Source organism: Scyliorhinus torazame, chromosome 1 (assembly GCF_047496885.1).
Source record: "Scyliorhinus torazame isolate Kashiwa2021f chromosome 1, sScyTor2.1, whole genome shotgun sequence".
NCBI classification, from domain to species: Eukaryota; Metazoa; Chordata; class Chondrichthyes; order Carcharhiniformes; family Scyliorhinidae; genus Scyliorhinus; species Scyliorhinus torazame.
Window position 1 is genome coordinate 289,019,206 of NC_092707.1, and position 22,668 is coordinate 289,041,873.

A 22,668-nucleotide genomic window follows, 5' to 3' on the forward strand; every position below is an offset into this window, starting at 1 on the left:
TTTTTATGTACGTGTAAAAAGCCTTGGGATTTTCCTTAACCCTATTTGCCACTGGCTTTTCGTGACCCCTACTAGCCTTCCTGACTCCTTGCTTAAGTTGCTTCCTACTTTCCTTATATTACACACAGGCTTCGTCTGTTCCCAGCCTTTTAGCCCTGACAAATGCCTCCTTTTTCTTTTTGACGAGGCCTACAATATCTCTCGTTATCCAAGGTTCCTGAAAATTGCCGTATTTATCCTTCTTCCTCACAGGAACATGCCGGTCCTGAATTCCTTTCAACTGACACTTGAAAGCCTCCCACATGTCAGATGTTGATTTACCCTCAAACATCCGCCCCCAATCTAGGTTCTTCAGTTCCCGCCTAATATTGTTATAATTAGCCTTCCCCCAATTTAGCACATTCACCCTAGGACAGCTCTTTTCCTTGTCCACCAGCACTTTAAAACTTACTGAATTGTGGTCACTGTTCCCGAAATGCTCCCCTACTGAAACTTCTACCACCTGGCCGGGCTCATTCCCCAATACCACATCCAGTACAGCCCCTTCCCTAGTTGGATGTCTACATATTGTTTTAAGAAGCCCTCCTGGATGCTCCTGACAAACTCTGCCCCGTCTAAGCCCCTGGCACTAAGTGAGTCCCAGTCAATATTGGGGAAGTTGAAGTCTCCCATCACAACAACCCTGTTGTTTTAACTCGTTTCCAAAATCTGTCTACCTATCTGCTCCTCTATCTTCCGCTGGCTGTTGGGAAGCCTGTAGTAAACCCCCAACATTGTGACTGCACCCTTCTTATTCCTGATCTCTACCCATATAGCCTCACTGCCCTCTGAGGTGTCCTCCCGTAGTACAGCTGTGATATTCTCCCTAACCAGTAGCGCAACTCCGCCACCCCTTTTACATCCCCCTCTATTCCGCCTGAAACATCTACATCCTGGAACATTTAGCTGCCAATCCTGCCCTTCCCTCAACCAGGTCTTCCTTCAACCAGGTCTCTGTAATGGCAATAACATCATAGCTCCAAGTACTGATCCAAGCTCTAAGTTCATCTGCCTTACTCGTAATACTTCTTGCATTAAAACATATGCATTTCTGACCACCAGACCCGCTGTGTTCAGCAACTTCACCCTGTCTGCTCTGCCTCAGAGCCATACTGGTCCTATTCCCTAGTTCTCCCTCAATGCTCTCACCTTCTGACCTATTGCTCCCGTGCCCACCCCCCTGCCATACTAGTTTAAACCCTCCCGTGTGACACTGGTAAACATTGCGGCCAGGATATTTATGCCTCTCCAGTTTAGAAGCAACCCGTCCTTATGTAGGTGTTGCGAGATGCACATGAGGTACCAGTGGGAGGTCATTTGGGAATAAGGAAAACGCGAGCTAAAATCCAAAAACATTTTTCTTGGCCTGGACTACATAAAGATGTAGTTAAATTTTGTCAATCATGTCACACATGTAAAGTGATAGGGGAACCTCAAGCAGTGATAAAACCAGCGCCCTTAATACCCATTCCAGCATTTGAGGAACCTTTCACAAGGGTCCTAATTGATTGCTTAGGACCGCTTCCTAAAAGGAATCAATATCTTTTGACTATAATGGATGTGTCTACTAGGTTTCCAGAGGCCATTCCAGTACGTAATATTACAGCCAAAAATATTGTGGAGGAGTGTGGCCACCTAAATTGGCCAGCTCCCGATTTAAAATGGCAAATGGCAAAGGCTGATGGGAAAGTCAGCCAACATAGACAGAAACTAGCAGCTGCAGGTTTGCTGTGTATTTGCCTCTGCAAAGGCCAGACAACATCGATACCAGCGACCATCAGCATAACAATGCAGCAGCCATCTGCATACTGATGAGCAATCCCCGGGAACAATAAGTAACATTTTGGACACACAAAGCGAAGCCAGACTCCTCGGCGCCAGCAGGAGCTAACACAAAGGAAGTGAACGAGCACCTCAAGACCGCCCATCGATCAGGGAACAGCTCCAGTATTGGAGAAATCGAACCAAGCGATTGGGACAAAGTCCAATCACTTGGGACCAGGTACAGGGTCTGCCCCGAAAGGCGGGAAGCCCCTGGGGACTATAAGAGTTAAGCCCCAAGTTCAAATCGCACTCTTCACCTCTTCGTCCTGCCCGGGTCACCCAGCAACACGAACCAACATTGACCGTGACCGGTGCAGTGACCACCGAACAAAGTAAGTCTTAATTCAACGCTCGCTATGAGATAGGCGCTCCTAGCTACCAATCCGTACCAACTTCGAATCCCGCAGACTCACAACCCGAACGAAAGGCCATTTGTTCCCCTGACCTGGTGGGCCAGTCCGAAGTTAAGTACAGGCCTGTTAGTTGTAGAAGTAGCTTAGACGTAGAATTTGTGCATGAGTAGCGATTACTGTGTATAATAAATGTGCTTTGATTTGAATCTTACTAATCGGTGTATTGGGTTATTGATCATTACTCGGACTTGAACCTTGTGGCGGTATCATAAAGATTCCTGGCGACTCAAGAGCAAAGGTAATAAAACAGAGCAATTGAACCAAGGAGAACGTTAGCAACAAGGTGTTACTTAAATTCTTTACTCGATATGGATCAAGGATCGAATTTTACCTCAAGGTTATTCAAAGAAGTTATGGATAGTTTAGGAATAAAACAATTGAAATCAACTGCATACCATCCAGAATCGCAGGGAGCATTAGAAAGGTGGCATCAGACATTAAGGACAATGTTGAGGGCTTATTGTCAAGATTATCCAGAGGATTGGGATAAAGGAATTCCATTCGTACTGTTTGCAATTAGGGATGCACCTAATGAGTCAACAAGTCCTTTTAACTAATCTTTGGTAATGAGGTAAGAGGACCACTTAAATTGATTAAGGAAAAATTGGTGAGTGAGAAATCGGAAATTACATTATTGGATTACGTGCCAAATTTTAGGGAACGATTGAATAGAGCAGGTGAATTTGCTAGACAACATTTAAAAGTTGCACAAAATGTGATGAAACGGGTAGCGGACAAGAAATCCAAAGTTCGTAGTTTTGCCAGTGGAGATAAAGTTTTAGTGTTGTTACCAGTGGTAGGGGAGCCTTTAAAAGCAAGGCTTGGTGGACCTTATCAGATTGAAAAGAAATTAAGTGAGGTGAATTATGTGGTAAACACACCAGATAGAAGGAATACTCACCGAGTGTGTCATGTGAATATGCTTAAAAGATACTTTGAAAGGGAAGGAGAGGAAAAGGAGGAGGTTTTAATGATTCTAACTCAAAGTGACAAACCAAATCCAGATGAGTGTGAATTTGACATGCCCCAAATTAAATTGGAAAACGAGGATGTTCTTAAAAATTTTGATAAATTGTTGAGTTACCTTCCAGAGGAAACACAAACTGACCTGAAAGAGTTATTGATGTCCCATGGGCAAGTTTGTGGAGATAAATTGGGAAGTACTAAAATGGCTATACATGATGTAGATGTGGAAAATGCTGTTCCAATAAAATAACATCCATACAGACGTAACCCTTTAAAATTGGCACAGGTAACAAAGAGATTGAGAGTATGCTTAAAAATGGCATAATTGAAGTGGGTTTTAGCCAATGGAGTTCACCCATAGTGATGGTAGCTAAACCAGATGGTACCCAACGGGTTGTGTGTGGACTATAGAAAGGATAATGCAGTTACAAGAACGGACTCTTATCCTATCCCACGTTTGGAGGATTGCATTGAGAAAGTGGGACAATCAGCTTTTATTTCCAAACTGGATTTACTTAAGTTACTGGCAGGTACCTTTATCCGAATGGGCGAAGGAGATTTCAGCTTTGTGACTCCAGATGGTATATACCAATTCAAAGTTATGCCATTTGGCATGGAAAACACCCCAGCCACATTTCAACGGTTAACTAACACATTTGTTTCAGGATTACCCAATTGTGCGGTATAGAACATAGAAAAATACAGCACAGAACATGATGTTGTGCCGAACTTTTGTCCTAGATTAATCATAGATTATCATAGAATTTACAGTGAAGGAGGCCATTCGGCCCATCGAGTCTGCACCAGCTCCTGGAAAGAGCACTCCACCCAAGTTCAACACCTCCACCTTATCCCCATAACCCAGTAACTCCACCCAACACTAAGGGCAATTTTGGACACTAAGGGCAATTTATCATGGCCAATCCACCTAACCTGCACATCTTTGGACTGTGGGAGGAAACCGGAGCACCCGGAGGAAACCCACACAGACACGGGACGTGCAGACTCCGCACAGACAGTGACCCAAGCCGGAATCGAACCTGGGACCCTGGAGCTGTGAAGCAATTGTGCTATCCACAATGCTACCGTGCTGCCTTAAGAACAAATAAATCTACACTATATAATTTTACCGTAATCCATGTACCTATCCAATAGCTGCTTGAAGGTCCCTAATGTTTCCGACTCAACTACTTCCACAGGCAGTGCATTCCATGCCCCCACTACTCTCTGGGTAAAGAACCTACCTCTGACATCCCCCCTATATCTTCCACCATTCACCTTCAATTTATGTTCCCTTGTAATGGTTTGTTCCACCCGGGGAAAAAGTCTCTGACTGTCTACTCTATCTATTCCCCTGATCATCTTATAAACCTCTATCAAGTCGCCCCTCATCCTTCTCTCATCTAATGAGAAAAGGCCAAGCACCCTCAACCTTTCCTCGTAAGACCTACTCTCCATTCCAGGCAACATCCTGGTAAATCTCCTTTGCACCTTTTCCAAAGCTTCCCCATCCTTCCTAAAATGGGGCAACAAGAACTGTACACAGTACTCCAAATGTGGCCTTACCAAAGTTTTGTACAGCTGCATCATCACCTCACGGCTCTTAAATTCAATCCCTCTGTTAATGAACGCTAGCACACCATAGGCCTTCTTCACAGCTCTATCCACTTGAGTGGCAGCTTTCAAAGATGTATGAACATAGACCCCAAGATCTCTCTGCTCCTCCACATTGCCAAGAACCCTACCGTTAACCCTGTATTCCGCATTCATATTTGTCCTTCCAAAATGGACAACCTCACACTTTTCCGGGTTAAACTCCATCTGCCATTTCTCAGCCCAGCTCTGCATCCTATCTATGTCACTTTGCAGCCGACAACAGCCCTCCTCACTATCCACAACTCCACCAATCTTCGTATCGTCTGCAAATTTACTGACCCACCCTTCAACTCTCTCATCCAAGTCATTAATGAAAATGACAAACAGCAGAGGACCCAGAACTGATCCCTGCGGTACACCACTGGTAACTGGGATCCAGACTGAATATTTGCCATCCACCACCACTCTCTGACTTCTATCGGTTAGCCAGTTCGTTATCCAACTGGCCAAATTTCCCACTATCCCATGCCTCTACTTTCTGCATAAGCCTACCATGGGGAACCTTATCAAATGCCTTACTAAAATCCATGTACACTACATCGACTGCTTTACCTTCATCCACATGCTTGGTCACCTCCTCAAAGAATTCAATAAGACTTGTAAGGAAAGACCTACCCCTCACAAATCCGTGCTGACTATCCCTAATCAAGCAGTATCTTTCCAGATGCTCAGACATCGACGATCTGGTAATTTTCAGCTAGACATGGACAGAACATTTAAAACATCTGATGGAGTTATTCGATCGACTTCAGGAGGCGGGTTTGGTGATAAACTTGTCCAAAAGTGAATTTGGAAAAACCCAGATCACCTTCCTTGGCCATACAATCGGACAGGGTCAAATGGTCACATGGGATGTGAAAACAACAATTATTGAGGAGTTTCCGATACCCTCAAGACGAAGGGAAATAATGCAAGTTCTTGGCATGAGTGGATTTGATCGAACATTTGTGCAAAAGATTTGTAGCGTGATTGCTCCACTGATGGACTTGCTGAAGAAACGTCAAAAATTTCAATGGACAGCGGACTTTCAACAGGCATTTGACTGCCTGAAAGCTGTGATAACCAATGCTCCTGTGTTGGAGAATTACAAGGGACTCTGCGATCAGATTGAACTAAAGTATCTGACTTTAAAGAGAAATGCCGTGGCGAAAGAGAAATGGACGGATCGTGCAGAGACCTTCTTGTTCAAAGAGACTGTCAATCAGGAAGGATTTAAGTTGGAGGAAGACGAACAAAAATGGACTATATTATTGTACCTGTTTGCGTGTGTTGATTTTTTTGAAACAACAAAGTATATTTACTGTGTGCATTTCTTAAAGGATAGTGAAAAGGTGAAAAATGAAACCATCTTGAAGTTGATGGTTTATTTTTTTTTCTTGGGGGGGCGGGGAGGTGTCATGTGAGAGTACCTTTAAGAAATGGGTGTTTATAAATGGGTGGTATATAAGTATCTGTAGTGAGTGTACCTTTAAGAAATGGGTGTTTATTACTGCAGTGATGTCAGACGCTGGGCTGTCAGCTTTTTACTTTTGTTTTAGGCTGTTTGCTGCAGGGTGTGTTTTAGTTTCGTTTCCAGAGCTGGATAGCTGCAGTCACAGCCAGAAGGTGTATGAGAGTCTCTCTCTGTAATCTAAAGACTGTAAATTGATCCTGGTGATTTAAAACTAATAACAGTAGTGACTTTAACCTGGTGTGCTTCTGGTAAAAGGTGTTTTAAGTCTTATAGATGTTAAAAAGAAAGCTTAAAGGATTACTTAGTGTTGTATTCTTTGGGGGCTGTATTTGAATTAATGGTTGCTAAGATGTTCACTGTATGTTTTAAAAAGGTCAACTTGAGTTCAAAGAATAAACATTGTTTTGCTTTAAAAAAAATACTTTTCCATTTCTGCTGTACCACACCTGTAGCGAGGGCCGTGTGCTCCCCATACCACAATCTAGGAAAAGATTGTGGGTCAGGTAAACTCCATGATACACTTTGGAGTTCTCTAAACCCTGGCCCATAACAAGCTGCTATTGTTTGGCATCGCTCTTTGAGTTTTGATTGGAGAGGGTGAGGGGCTGATTATTTTCCTGGTTCTGGCGAGCTATTTTTGACTAAAAGTGCCTAATTTTGAATTCATAGGAGAGTCACCTTTTGTGCGTCTGCTTAGCACATCCCCGTTGCCGGAAGTCTGCTCCTGTGAACCTGATTGGAGTGAGATTCTGAGGGTCAAGCATTAAAGGTAGACGAACATGACGTGTGTTGCGGAGACTGGTCAGTGTGGGTCCTGAAGGATGGCCAGTTGGCAAAATTGGATCCCGGGGGCAAAAAGTTTGAAAAACGCTGTTCTAATCTACATCTGTCAAAACTCAGATTGCCAGGAAGCGGTGGATAGAACTGGAGCCAGGTCTTCATTTACTGTCAAGCCTTTATTTACAGAGCCATGTATTAAATATTATGCACTCCAGCCAACAAAGGAAGTGAGTCACCACCTGAAATCAATTAATACTGATTGATATGCATTTAAAAACTGGAACCATTCTAAAATCTAGACAGAGAATCTCAAAGCCACACATCTACTACCCCTGCTTAAAACCTTCAGATATAGGCCACGAGGTCGAGGATTTGTCAGCTTTTAGTCCCCTTTCACCAGTACCTTTCTTGACTAAACTGCAAGCGTATGGATGGGGGTCTCTGAGCCAAACCTGATTATATAATTCATTGCAAATTGAATTTTGGTTGAAGTGAACAGAAAAGAAACAGTATTAAACCCATTCATATTTTAAACATACTTTGTCAAAATAGTTAGATGAAGGGTTAAAAAAAACCTTCTTAATAGGGGAGGGAACAAATTAACAGGCAAGACTGACCACAGCAATTATTACCCGCTGGGAATGGTTGAAGCCTCTCCACTTGCTACATCTCTGCTACACTATGTGCCCATAATCAAAGGTCTGTGGTTACTATGCTCCAATTTCTTTGTGCTACCATACTAACAAGCATGACACTGCAGAGTTTTTGTTTAAACAGCGTGATCCACTGGTATTCCAGTTTCATGTAACCTCTGTGAACCTACGCGTTTACTGAACCATTCAATATTACTGAGTCACAGCTTTTGGTTCTGAAAATTTCCACTGTTTGATTAAGTTCATGGACATGATTTCATGTTCACATTTTGTCAGCAAGATACAATGCATATTTGAGATCAAACATCAGGTAATAGTCAAATGAAAGTTGAAACACAGAGGGTTCATCAAGACTGTCCCCCTCCTGGATCGCTGGACCATCGTGACTAAACACTTCCTCTACCTCTAAAGTCTTCGCTTTTTGATTGATAAATGAAAACACTAATTAAAAATAAAATATTGTAGAATAAAAATCAGTGGTTGACTATATATTACTTTATGTTAAAAGTACAAACATATGGATGCTGTACTTTAGAAGATCGTTGTTTTAATGAATTAGGCTGTAAATTTCTGAAAATTAACATTTTGTTGTGAACGATGCACTGGGGATTGCAATCTGGTCTTATCTCCAGTCCCAGTCAACTAGCGTTCCAGAAAAAGTGTGCAGCATCATCAGAGCGTCCATTTGATAGGATTCTACTGCTGGACCTAATCAATCTCTGGAATACTGTGGCTGCACCGTGCAACAAAGCTAAAATAGATTTACAAATGGGGTTTTAGGGGGATAAGCTCCTTCACAGGATTACATATTGATTTTAAATATAAAAAAAGCTTATCATATAAACCGTAACTACAAAAATAGTGAACCTATGCATAAATCCTTTTAGAAGAGCTTGCACTTCAAACTACAAACTGAGAGTGAATAAAGCAGTGCAAAATCCAGAGTAAGATCCATTTCGTGGGTTAACAATAAAAAACAGAATGTTTTAAAGACTATCCTTAGGCCATGTATAAACAAAACATGAGCAGCTACTCAAGACCAATGACAGGTATTTATTGATGTCCAAATCTGCAAAACATACATTCGACACTGCTCTGATATAATTATGCAGATAATATTACCTTTTCAATTGTGGCAGCTTTCAAATATCCTCCCAATACCACGCTCATTTGTTGTGTTAAAACACTTCAGATCAGAACAAATACAGCGTTTAATTTTTATTTTAATCCAGGCACAATAAAAATCCTGGCCAGATACTAAACTTGCAATAAAATAAATGCTACCATCAAAAGCTAAGCAACAATTAAAACACCTACAAGCTTGCGCATGGGGATCTTTATACAAATTCATTACTTTATGACATACATTACATTAAGCAGTTGAATTAAAAACATACAATTACTTCATACGCATTCACTGACCACATCGTGGCCTGCGTTGCCTTTAAAGCTATGAGGGGAAAATCAAACAATTAATTATTGATAGAGAATTGTATTGAAATGAGTGCATGTAGGTGGAACTGCAGAGATCTAACGTGTCGTATCAAAGACTCTGTCTTTTACAACATATGGGGAAAAAGTCTATCTTTCTTAACTCTGGATACTTCAAGTATATTTTTCAGACAAACTCAAATACTTAACCAGATTGTAAAATGAGAAATAAAGACAATGAAGGTGAAATAAGATGAGCAAATCTCTTAGCAAATTGGCTCAATCTTTCATACATTGGATGAAGTTTAGTTAGCTCCAGTTAAATGTTTTATATGGTTACAGAAAAGTATGAGCTTGAATGTCAACAGTACATACATAGTAGTTTCTTTCAAAACTAATATGATACAAATAGAAATTTCAACCGTAGGTCCTCACAGAACAATGAGACCATACTCCAAATCAAATGCATCCCTTGCAGTAATGCCTTTTGCAATTGGATCTAATTTTCTGAAAGTGATTGGGTATCACATTTCACCTTATTCCATCTACACCTTCCTTTGTTTGATAGGCCTATTGACCTCATCACAGTTTGCAGGCTGAATGGCAATGCATATTTCAGCATGTGCTGTCCAAGTTTCCAACACAGTATCTCGATTGCTGTAGCACATGTTGAATACTGACCTTTCAGAGATTACTGAACATCCATATAACTGCTTTGTGAAGTGGTCAAGGAGAAACTGTCCACACATAGTCAACACAATGGTCAGCATCTGCACAAAAAAGTGCTCAGATGCGACTGATATTAATAGGTCAAGAAGTGTTTGATAAACTGCCTTCACATACTCTCAATGAGTCTTGCACAGTTTACTGTCCACTCTACTCTGTCATCAACAGACTAAGAAATCAGCATTACCTGTCTGGAAAACACTGATATGAATAGGACCTCTGACTGCACAACTCTTTTTCACTGTCATGACATCAATGGTTACAGCAGGGCTGGAAAACCCCTGGGACTGAAACCGGGAAAACTGATAATTACATATTTGCTACTATGAACCTTATTTATCTCTCTCTATGTAAACACTAACCAAGATGATATATTCATGACTCAAAAATAATCTGTAGTGTTGTGCTGCTTTGAATATTCAGCATTGAAGAAAACAATTTATTTTGCTTCTATGTGTTAGAGAAATTATTTCAAAATGCTTTTGATTAAACTAAAAAGTTTAGCAAGATCAGTTATTCAGATTAATAATTTCCTAAATACATGCTTTAAAATATCATTGTCATTTTGATTATGCAGCTTGAGGCAGGGTGATTTGAATTGTTATCCCTTAGGAGGTAATAAATTATGTGCCAATGCATGCACCATCAGTTTTTCTAGGCTAAATCCAGACAGAGATATGGATCATGTTGCTTATCGCAACCCGATGTTAATCTCCGTATTTCAGTCCAGAAATAGGGGGGGGGGGCGGGGGGGAAGAGAGAAAGCGAGAAATGATTTTACTCTTATCTACGATTACAGAGAATAACCCCTAATTGTTTATTCTGGATGCTCTGAGCTGAATCGGCTGTAAATTCACAACAGATGCAAATTTTCAGCAAGTTAAGCTTTACTTGTACTTCTTGTTCCCTTGTTACCGTACAAATTACATCAAAGGGGAAAAGATGCATTTGACAATTCGATAGTAATCCATGCTCACTTCTCTAACATTTTGTATTTCTATACTATGTCTGCAACACTATTTCTTGCACAGATTTAACAGTTGGAATGACGGGTGAATTGTTCTTCCAATAAACCATTCAACAGGTTGAACACTGACCAATCAATTGTTCATGTGATTTATTTGGGGGTAGGGGAACTTGCACCAGTTTCTGATCATTCTGTTCTGTGAAAATGGACCTTCTGTGATTTACGCTCCCCCAACACACAAAACAATTATTCCTGTTGGGCTTCCAAAAAAAATATTGTTCTACGAATTAACTCTTAGTAACAACACATTATTAGCTGGCAAAATGGACAATGAAACCGAGAAATGAACCAATTCCAGTCTAAATATATGCCAGCGGCAGAATCTGTGAAATAAATTAGAATTGATTTATAATGGCTCAGCCATCTTATCAGGTGAAGAAAGACATAATTGTGCCCAGTCAAAGGCTAACAAGGTCAATACATAACGGTAAAATTAATTGGCATTGATTGCAATTGTTTTACGTTGCAGCCAAAGCCACAGTCAATACCAGGTGGTATTTACTTGAAAAAGAAAATAATTTCCAAGATTTCCAAATGCATTTTTGACCCGCACATTATTGCAAATTTAGAATATTCAGAAGGTAAAAGTAACCATTAATGTCCATTTGAACATCTAGAATTTTACAGTTATTTAAAGATCCAGATATTACATTTTTAACAACATTTGTATGAGTTCTAATTTCTAAATATAGTGCACACTGCTTTTCTTAAAGTCAGATACTGTGTTTGCAATAATGGACATTCTCTTGGGCAGTTTATGAGCAGTTAACCAAAATATTGAAAGGAAATGTAAATAATTTTTGAAAGACCCAATCATCACTTACCTTCTATTGCAAGCATAGCTCGTAATTCTCTATTTAGCAGCTCAAAGCGTCTCTCAAGATCATGTTCTTTTTCCCTAGGCAAGTCAAAAAAAGTTCATCAATACGGTAATTAACAAATCATTACTCACTAAAAGCAACCTTTAAGATTAATTGATTACTGGAACTGACTATTGTCTTTTCTCAAACCTTTAATCTACTCCAAACAATTGATACACAGACCTTCATTACTAGTGTTCTAGTTATGGGGAGTCTAAAAATAGTGAGCTGAAAATCATAAACTATATCATTTAAATCCATGAAATGTTAAGTGACTATTTGGAAAGAGGGCAAAACGAGACTTGACTCGGTACATTTGGAGTATTCTTGGCTTTAGGTGGGGGAGATTGTTTGTTGAGATTCAACAAAGGAGTGTATGATAAATGAAAGAGGTTACTGATATGAAGAAGGAACAGAGTAAGAGAATCCTGGGAACCCTGAGAGAATGGAGAAAAGATGGAGGTTAACTCAGCAAATAAAGCTGTGTGGAGAAATTTGATAGTTATGAATGCAGCCTTGTGGAAGGCTGCGTGTTGGTCTCTTGTTCAGGTATTCTGAGCAAGAAACCTTGTTAAAAGAGTTGAAGGTGTCCAAGGCAAAGTTCACCAAAATGGCCATGAGGAGATTTCCAGCTGTGCATAAAAGGACAATAAACCTCCCAACAGGATTCCAATACTAAGAACCATAAATGCATTAAATCAGAACATATATTCAGAAATACGAGTACACCATATGGCCCCTAGAGCCTGCTCCACCATTCAATATGTTCACGGCTATCTTTGCTTCAACTCCACAATCCCGCTCGCTCCCCAAATCCCTTGATAACAGGCAAAGGATAATTTGAGTATAGCAATTTTCACCCTTTAGAAAAGACTGAGGAAATTGAGACGCATTCGATAGGGTAGAGTGGGAGTACTTTTTTGAGGCCCTTGAAAAATTTGGTCTTGGGCTGCTGTACAGGGCCCCTAAGGCTAGTGTACAAACCCATGCTTTGAGCTTGGGGTATTTTATCGCATAGGGGTACTAGGTGGGGATGTCCTTAGTCGCCACTCCTGTTTGCCATAGCGCTGAGACCTTTGAGTACATGGGGGGTGGGGTTGGGGAAGGGGAAACATAGGGTGTCCTTGTATGTCAATGATCTGCTTTTGTAGGATCTAGTCTTCTCCATGGATGAAATAATGAACGACTCAGGAGGTTTGACTCCTTTTCGGGGGACAACTGAACATGGAGAAGAGTGAATATTTTCCCGGTTATTCCTCCAGAGAAGGAAGCCAATCTGGGGGTATATTAACCTTTTGTTATCTGGATATCCGGGTGGCCCATGATTAGCCATCGCTCCATAAATTAATGCTGGTCTGGTGAGCAAGGTGAGATCCAACATGCAGAAGTGGGATAACTGCCCTCTGTCCTTGGCGGGCAGGGTCCAGACTATAAAAATGATATCCTCCCAATATTATTATTTTTTTGGGAAAATGTAGAGTACCCAATTTAATTTCTCCAATTAAGGGGCAATTTAGCGTGACTAATCCACCTACCCTACACATCTTTGGATTGTGGGGGCGATACCCACGCAAACACGGGGAGAATGTGCGAACTCCACACGGACAGTGACCCAGTCCCGGGATCGAACCTGGGACCTTGGTGCTGTGAGGCAGCAATGCTAACCACTGTGCCACTGTGCTGCCCTCCTCCCAATATTTTTATTCCTTTTCCTTTTAAAAAAATGTATTTTAAAAATTCAAATTAAGGGGCAATATAGCGTGACCAATCCACCTACCCTGCACATCTTTGGGTTGTGGGGATGAGGCCCAACAGACACGGGAGAATGTGAAATCATCATATGGACAGTAACCCAGAGTCAGTATCGAACCTGGGCCCTCGCTAACCACTGCGCCACCATGCCACCTTTATTTCTTTTCTGATGTCTCCCTATATTTCTTCCTAGATTTTTGTTGTTGTTAGGATTAAGTTAGTGGTCTCCTTCATTTGGGCAGAGAGCACCCCAGTGATTCGTAGGGCATTTTAGCACAGGGCTAAATCGCTGGCTTTGAAAGCAGACCAAGGCAGGCCAGCAGCACGGTTCAATTCCCGTACCAGCCTCTCTGAACAGGCGCCGGAATGTGGCGACTAGGGGCTTTTCACAGTGACTTCATTTGAAGCCTACTTGTGACAATGAGCGATTTTAATTTCATTTTCATTCCTTCAGAGGGACGGGCAGTCGGAGGGGGGGGGGGGGGGGGGGTCTAGCGTTACCGAACTTGCTCTTTTATTTTTTTTTAATTAAATATTTTATTGAAAATTTTTGGTCAACCAACACAGTACATTGTGCATCCTTTACACAATATTATAACAACACAAATAACAATGACCTATTTTATAAACAAAAAATGAATAAATAATAAATAACAAAAATGAAAACTAGCGAACTTGCTCTTTTATTTTTGAGTGACCAACATAGAGAAGGTGCTGGAGTGGATTGGGGGGGCAAGTTCCATATGGGGACAAGCTCTTATAGGAGCTATAGTTTAAGGGCTTTGGCAACAACCTCGCTTCCCTTCTCTCCAATGAGATGCGCTTTGAACCTGGTGGCGTGTACACTTTAAGGATATGGTGGCAATTTAGGTAGCATTATAAATTTGGCTCCATGTCATTGCTGGCCCCTATTTGTGACAACCACCTATTTATATTGTCGAGTCTGGATGCCACGTTCAAGGTATGGGAGGGTTTGAAAGTTTTGGGGATTTGTTGTGGAGTTTGAAGGTTTGGTAGTTTGGAGGAGTTACTGACGAGGTTTCAGGGGTGGACTTGTCCGTTACCTCCAAATACGTGATTTTGTCCAACATATTTTTCCTGCATTTCCCTTGGCTCCGCAACCATCTTTGTTGAAAAGTATCCTAACACGAACAGAGGGGAGCATCTCGAGTGGCTATGGGCAGATCATGTCTACTGAGGCAGCCCTACTGGATGAGGTACGTGCAAAATGGGAGGAGAAACTGGAACCAACTTTAGATGAGGACGTATGGTCTGAGGCCCTTCGCAGGGTAATCTCCACGTCCTGTACACGACTCAACCTAATTCAGCTCAAGGTGGTACATAGGGCTCACGTAACTAAGGCCAAGATGAGTGGAGGACAGGTGTGAGTGGTGCTCCCTCGAGCCAGCTAATGAAACCCATATGTTTTGGTCATGTTCCAAGATGGTAATCTTTTTTTAGCACAATGTCAGTAATTCTCAACATTGATCTGGAGTCTTGTCCTTTGGTGGCCATTTTTGGGGTATAAGACTTGCTGAGCCTGCAGATGGGGTTGAAGGCGGGTGTTCTCGCCTTTGCCTCGCTGACAGCTCAGAGGCGAGTTCTGCTGGGATGAAGGTCTACTCCATCCAGTGCCTCAGTCTGATTGGGTGACCTCATGGAATTATACATCTGGAGAAGGTCAAGTACACTGTCAGGGGGTTGATTGAGTGTTTCTATCTGAGGAGGCAGCCATTCAATTCCTACTTTAAAGAATTAATCACCATCAGTTGTTAATGTGAGGGGGGGGGGGGGTGTTTTTATTGTTGGGGAAAGGTTGTTTTATTTTTGTGTGGGGTATATACAGTTGGTTATGTTTGTCTAATATTGCCTTATGTAACATCCAGTTTCTATGCTATTATGTTTGCTATAAATGGAAATTTTTAAATTAAAATATCTCCCCTCCTATCAACACGAACACACAAATGGCCTGCCTTAAGATCGCATTACATAGGGTCTTAGTTGTCGACATCCCCCCAATATTTTTCAGATTTCTTTTCTCCTACTTAACCCTATGCTTCTGCAAACCTTCCACGTTCATCTTTTTCTCCTGGGAAAGAAATACACATCAAGTCCTTCACAATTATCACCTCAACTCAGGTGTACCCATTAGGATACAGAATCATAATTGCTCTGAAAAATATCATATTCCCCCTTTATCCCCATTATATTTGTTTTTCATGGTCGCCACCTTCATTGGTGGTACGGTGGTCAGCTCTGCTGCCTCACGGCGCTAGGGACCAAGTTAAATTTCGACCTTGGGTGACTGAGTGGAGTTTGCACTTACTCCCAGTGTCTAAATAGGTTCCTCCATGTGCTCCTGTTTCCTCCCATAGTTCCTCCCAAGTGCAGGTTAGGTGGATTGGCCATACTAAATTGCCTTTTAATCTCCAAAGATGTGCAGGTTAGGTGGAGTTACAGGGTTGCAGGGATAGAGCGGGGGAGTGGGTCTAGGTAGGGTGTCCTTTCAGAGGGTCGGTGCAGACTCGATGAGCTGAATGGCCTCCTTCTGCACTGTAGGGATTCTATGGTTCTATTCTATGATTCTAACAAGTCCATTGCCCATAACCGTAAGCACACTTTGCAAGTAACTGCTCTGGTTGGTCTACTCCTCAGCTATGAGAAGACCAAGACAATGCCGGTTGGATGGCAACAAGGTTCTCCATCACCTTTGGGCAATCGAACATCAAGGACATTGATCACTTCCCCTACCTAGGGAGAAACATCGCCAGGGAGGGTGATGAAGAGATTGGCACCCTCACAAGAATTGACAAAGCAGAATCGGTCTTCCAGCGTCTACACATGGTCTAAGAACCCAACACATGAACATGGTCATGAAGCTACAGTCTAATGTGTCCACAGTAGTGCCAACCACAATCTACACCAGCGAGACATGGAAGAGAACAGCAAAGGTGTCAAGCAATAAAAAATGAAGTCCTGTAAGTCTGCCAGTATCAATTCTTCTTCAAATCTGTTATGCTCTCTACAGATGCTGCCAGACTTTCTGAATTTTTCCAGCACTTTCTATTTTTATTTCATCTCCAGTATCTGTAGTATTTTGCTTTTATAAAGGTGTTATAGAATTTCATTAGAATCATAGAATTTACTGTGCAGGAGGTCGTCATTCGGCCCATCGAGTCTTCACTGGCTCTTGTAAAGAGCACCCTATCTAAGCCCACACCTCCACCCTAACCCCATAACCCAGTAACCACACCTAACCTTTTTTGAACACTAAAGGCAATTTATCATGGCCAATCCACCTAACCTGCACATCTTTGGCCTGTGGGAGGAAACCGGAGCACCCGGAGGAAACCCACGCAGACAGGGGGAGAACGTGCAGACTCCGCACAGACAGTGAGCCAAGCCGGGAATCAAACCTGGGACCCTGGAGCTGTGAAGCAATAGTGCTAACCACTGTGCTACCGTGCCGCCATTAATCTGTCTAATACTTCAGCCAAGATTTATCATGTACATTATTTAACTTTTCTAGTCAATAAACATTATTTCTGGATTTCATAAAATCATTCTGATGAAGTGATCTTTAACAATAAAGGAAAGGAAAGTTTGAGTAAATGAATAGGAAGGGACAGAGCAAATGAACTTAAGAGTACACCAGCAGATAAGACCAGAGGTTGCAAGAGTGGTAAAAGGACAGAATTGAAGGCTCTGTATCGGAATGCATGCACAATTCATAACCAAAGGGATGAACTAATAGCACAAATATATATGACCTGATAGTAATTTCAGAGATGTGGTTGCAAGGTGACAAAGGCTGGAACCTAAATATTCAAGGGTATTTGATATTTTGGATGGAAAGGAAGCTAGGAAAAAATGGTGGGGTAGCTCTGTTAATTAAGGATAACATAAGTACAGTATTGCGAGATGACCATAGTATAGAAAACCAAGATGGGTAGAGGTAAGAAATAGCAAAAGTAAGAAATCACTTGTGGTAGTAGATCATAGGTTGCCTAACAGGAGTCACACTGTAAGACAGAATATACAGCAAGAAATAATATGGTTTGTAAGAGAAACAATAATCATGGGTGATATTAATCTACATGTAGATTGGTCAAATGAGACTGGGAAAAGTAGCCTGGAAGAAGAAATCAAAGACTGTATTCAGGACAATTTTTTTAGAACAATACATTCTACTGCCAACCATGGAGCAGGCTATTTTAGATCCTGTAGAGTGCAATGAGACAGGAATATCGAGCGACCTCATAGTAAAGGAGCCCCTAGACAACGGTGATCTTAACATGATAGGATTTCACATTTCTTTTGAGAGTGGGAAGTGAGGGTCCAGGGCTATTGCCTGAAATTAAATAATTGCAAGTACAAGAATTTGAAGACAGAGTTGGCGAAAGTGATATTGCATCTGGAATACGGTGTACAGTTTTGGGATGTAATTCACCCAAACAAATGACTAAGTGTCATTTTGGGTGGGTTTGGCGGTGTGTTTCGGGTGAGATCCAGACCTGTATTCACCCACATTTAGTCATTTTTTGGGTGCTCAAGGGTTTCTCACCGGTCAATCCCACATTTAGAATTTTTTTCTGCAGTGGGGAACTAAATTGCTGGCCAGACCGGCTCCTCAGAGATCGGGGTGCCATGATCTCAAGGTGAGGTTGAGGGCCCCCCATACAACCCCACCCATGGAAAACATGACCTCCTGCTGACATGGACAACACTCCAACCCTCGACCCCGAGGGGCAGCCTCCTCCCCATCAATAAACGTTACCTCCCCCCACCATCCAACCATGAGGGAGAGCCTCCACACCCATCTATCATTGTGGATATTGGGACTCCCCCCCCCCCCCCCCCACCCAATAAGTGAGCATACCCCATTATGGGGGTTGCTGATGGCCCCCCCCATCTTTAGGGCCCCACCTTTCAGTTCCCTCCCATCATCCCCCCCAACCTTCATTGAAAAATAAATACATTTAGAATATCCAATTCATTTTTTCCAATTAAGGGGCAATTTAGCATGGCCAATCCACCTCTCCTGCACATTTTTTGGGTTGTGGGTGCGAAACCCACGCAAACACGGGGAGAATGTGCAAACTCCACACGGATGGTGACCCAGAGCCGGGATTGACTGACAGCTTCTTCCCCGCTGTCACCAGACTCCTAAACGACCCTCTTATGGACTGACCTCATTAACACTATACCCCTGTATACTTCATCCAATGCCAGTGTTATGTTACATTGTGTACCTTGTGTTGCCCTATTATGTATTTTCTTTTATTTCCTTTTCTTTTCATGTACTTAATGATCTGTTGAGTTGCTCGCAGAAAAATACTTTTCACTGTACCTCGGTACACGTGACAATAAACAAATCCAATCCAATCCAATCTGACGTCCTTACCTGGTCTGATATACATGTGACTCCAGACCGACAGCAATGTGGTTGACTCTTAACTGCCCTCTGAAATGGCCAGCAAGTCACTCAGTTCAAGGGCAAACAGGGATGGGCAACAAAAATTGACCTTACCAGTGATGCCCACATCCCATGAAAGAATAAAAAAAGACAATCAAGGGGTGTTGTGACCATAATCAGATTAGCCATGGTTAAACGGTGGAATTGGTTCAAGGGACCGAATGGCCTACTCCTGCTCCTAATTTTGGTGTTCTTTGATATTTAGCTGTTACTTCACATATACGATGATGAAATACATTGGTTATTAGTTTGCTTATCTTTGCACTTACAGAAGCGAAAGTTGGTTCTGTCGTCGTATCAATGCATTTTTCTTATTCACCAACACAAACCACTCCTGCATCATAGCTTCCTCTGCTTCTTTATTGTTTCCTGAAAAATAGAGGAACAAAATTATACAAAGGCCTTAAAATCAGGAACAACCCAACAAGTTTTGCCTCATATTGCCTTTGCTTCTTTTGCCAATTACTTTCAATCTGTGTCCTTTCGTTCTCGATCCTTTCACATGTGGAAACAGTTTCTCCCAATCTACTCTGTCCAGACCCCTCATGATTTTGAACACCTCTATCAAATCTCCTCTGTCTTCTCTACTCCAAGAAAAACAGTCCCAACTTCTTCAAGCTTTCTTCATAACTGAAGGAACAGCTTCTTCCCCACAGCTACCAGACTCCTCAACGACTCTCCCTTGGACTCATCTGTTCCCTGGAAGAACACTATTCACGACACCCTATGCTGCTCTTGTTTGGCCCTTGTTTCGCACTGTAACCAATCACTATTTAAAACATTTTTTTTTTGGAAAGTATTATATTGAAGCATTTGTAATTTTCACAATTTAACATATTGACATTTCTAAAACAACCGCGTGGCCGATGCACAACCCCCCCCCCTCCCCCCCCCTCCCCCCCCCAAGAAGAAGAAACAATAAACCACGTCCCCCACTTCTCCCACCCTGTCCCCAATTACCCGTATACCAAGTTCCCTGTCCTTGCCTAATATCGTCATCTAACATCGATACATCCTGCTTTCCTCCACCCCCCTTTTCTCTTTCCCCCCTTACTGCTGACGTTCAATTCTTCTTGAAGAAATCAATGAACGGCTGCCAACACCAGGCAAATCCCTGTATTGATCCTCTCAGAGTGAACATGACTTTCTCCAGACTGAGAAACCCTACCATATTGCTGACCCACCCTCCAGACTTCGGGGTCTCCAAAATCCCTCCATCCCAACAAGATCCGTCTCCGGGCCACCAGGGAGGAGAAGGCCAGGATATCGGCCTCCCTCCCCCACTTTGCCCCCGGATCCTCCGACACCCCAAATATTGCCAATTCTGGATTCGGAATTCCCCTACCTTCCAGGACCTCTGACATAACATCCGCAAATCCCTGCCAGAATTCACTCAATTTCGGACATGCCCCAAACATATGAACATGGTTGGCCGGGCTACCCCCATAACGTCCACTTCTGTCCTCCACCTCCTCGAAGAACTTGCTCATCCGGGCTACCGTTATATGGGCCCTGTGGACTACCTTGAACTGAATCAAGCTAAGTCTAGCACAAGACGAGGATGCATTTACCCTTTTCATGGCTTTTCCCCACAGTTCAGTTTCCAGCACCCCTCCTAGCTCCTCTTCACCTCTCTGATAGGGGCCCCTTCCCACTCTATCAATTCCCTGTATATCTCCGAAACCCTCCCACCTCCAACCCCTGTTTTTGACAGCACTTTATCCTGTAGTCCCCTCAGGGGGAGGCGAGGAAAGCTTGGGACCTGCCTCCGTACAAAGACCCGCACTTGAAGGTACCAAAACCCGTTCCCACCCGGCAAATCAAACTCCTCCTCTAATGTCTCCAAGGTCGGGAAGCCCTCAATCACTATTTGTTGATGTACCATTGTCAATGTACTCTGTCGATTATTGTTTTGTCTACTATGTACGTACTGTGTACTTCCCTTGGCCGCAGAAAAATACTTTTCACTGTACTTCGGCACGTAACAATAAATATCAATCAATTGGAGCGGCGAGACAAAGAGGGACTCCTGTCTGCACCAGGAAACTCCTCTCCCGAACCCTTTTGACCCAGTGAGAAGGAAGGGGGAAATAAAGAGAAGGAGAAGGGGGAAAAATAAAAGTAAATAAAGAAAGAAAGAAACAAGGAAAGAGAGAAAGGGAGGAAGGGAACCAACCACAACCACCCCCCCAACAAAAAAAAAAAGGAAACCCGAAGCCTGAGACAGACCCAGCGAGAGCAGAGGAGCGGGGGAAGTGAGAGCAACCCCAGGGTAAGGAACAGCAGCGGGGAAAGAAAAAGAGACAGACAGATGGCTGGAGAAAAAGAAAAACACCAAGGTGAAGGGACAGCGAGACGCAAGCAGCAGCAGCAGCGAGGGTAAGGCGCATGAGCGGCGGACGCACAGGAAGGCGGCCCCACAAGATGAGACGGAGGAACCTGAAAGGGAAAACGATGGCGGACCAAGCAGCGGAGCGTGAGCAGGACGCAGCGACCAGCATAAAGGGGGCGTTCTGGTCGGAGCTCCAAGCAATGATGAAGGAGACAACGCACAAAATGCAGCAGACCATCAAAGGCCTGGAAAGGGAGGTCAAGGAGCAGAAAAACACGATTCTGGAGTTGGGGAGGGCTGCCTCGGACCAGAGTGACAGGGTGATAACCCTAGAAGCCGAGGTCAAAAGGTTAGTAACGGCCCAGGGAGCCTAAGAGGGAAAGTCGAGGACCAGGAAAATAGGTCCAGACGGCAGAACATTAAAATAGTGGGTCTACCAGAGGGGATAGAGGGCAGAGACCCAACAGGCTACATCACCCAAATGATGGGCAAGCTAGTGGGAAAGGAGGTATTCCCAAATCCACCGGAAATAGATAGGACGCACAGGTCGCTCTGACCCAAGCCCAAAGCCGGGGACCAGCCCAGAGCAATTATTGCGAAGCTGCAGCGGTTCCAAGACCGGGAGAGAATCCTAAAGTGGGCCCGGCAAACGAAACAGAGCATGTGGGAAGGGAAGACCATAAATATGTATCAGGACATTGGGGCGGACCTGGCCAAAAAAAGGGCTGAATTCAACAAGGCGAAATCAGCACTGCACAAAAGCGAGGTAAAATTTGGGATGTTATTCCGGGCCAAACTCTGGGTAACATTTGAGAGGAAAGAGCTGTATTTTAACACACCAACGGCGGCTGATGAGTTTGTTAGAGCGAACAAGCTGGGGGAGGAGCAGACGCAACCACATGAAAGACATGGGGATGGAAAAGGAAGGGAAAACCAGAACAAAGAGCGGAGGACAGACCGCAAACAAGGACAATGGACTCATGAACTGTGCACATGTGTGTTATGCCTTGCGCGGGACTGTACCGTCTTGTCTCAAAGCTTGTCTCCTCTCTCAATGCAATTGGGGGGGGGGGGGGGGGGGAGTGGAGCGAGGAAAATGAGAGTGGGGAAAGCAAACAAGAGGGCGAGACAAGGGCCAGTAGGAGAAAGGCTAAACAGGGCCAGATCTGGGCGAATACTGGGAGGAGGACCACCGTACTAGCGGGGAGGGCCAGCACGGGAGGGCAGGAAGGAAGGAGGGCCGCAGTGCCCCTCTTAGGGGAGGGGGAGCACCTGGCACA

General features: G+C 43.1%; 1 protein-coding gene across 5 annotated transcripts in view; it reads right to left on the bottom strand.

Moving 5' to 3' along the window:
* Positions 1-22,668, bottom strand: part of ehbp1 (EH domain binding protein 1) — a 569,586-nt gene that overhangs the window by 29,301 nt on the left and 517,617 nt on the right. For all 5 annotated transcript variants that reach the window (XM_072507229.1, XM_072507216.1, XM_072507208.1 and 2 more), the window contains 2 exons: positions 19,326-19,425; positions 11,793-11,866 (listed from right to left, as the gene is read on the bottom strand). In XM_072507229.1, coding sequence (XP_072363330.1) covers positions 11,793-11,866; positions 19,326-19,425 — 174 coding nt within the window. The remainder of the gene's footprint in view (positions 1-11,792; positions 11,867-19,325; positions 19,426-22,668) is intronic.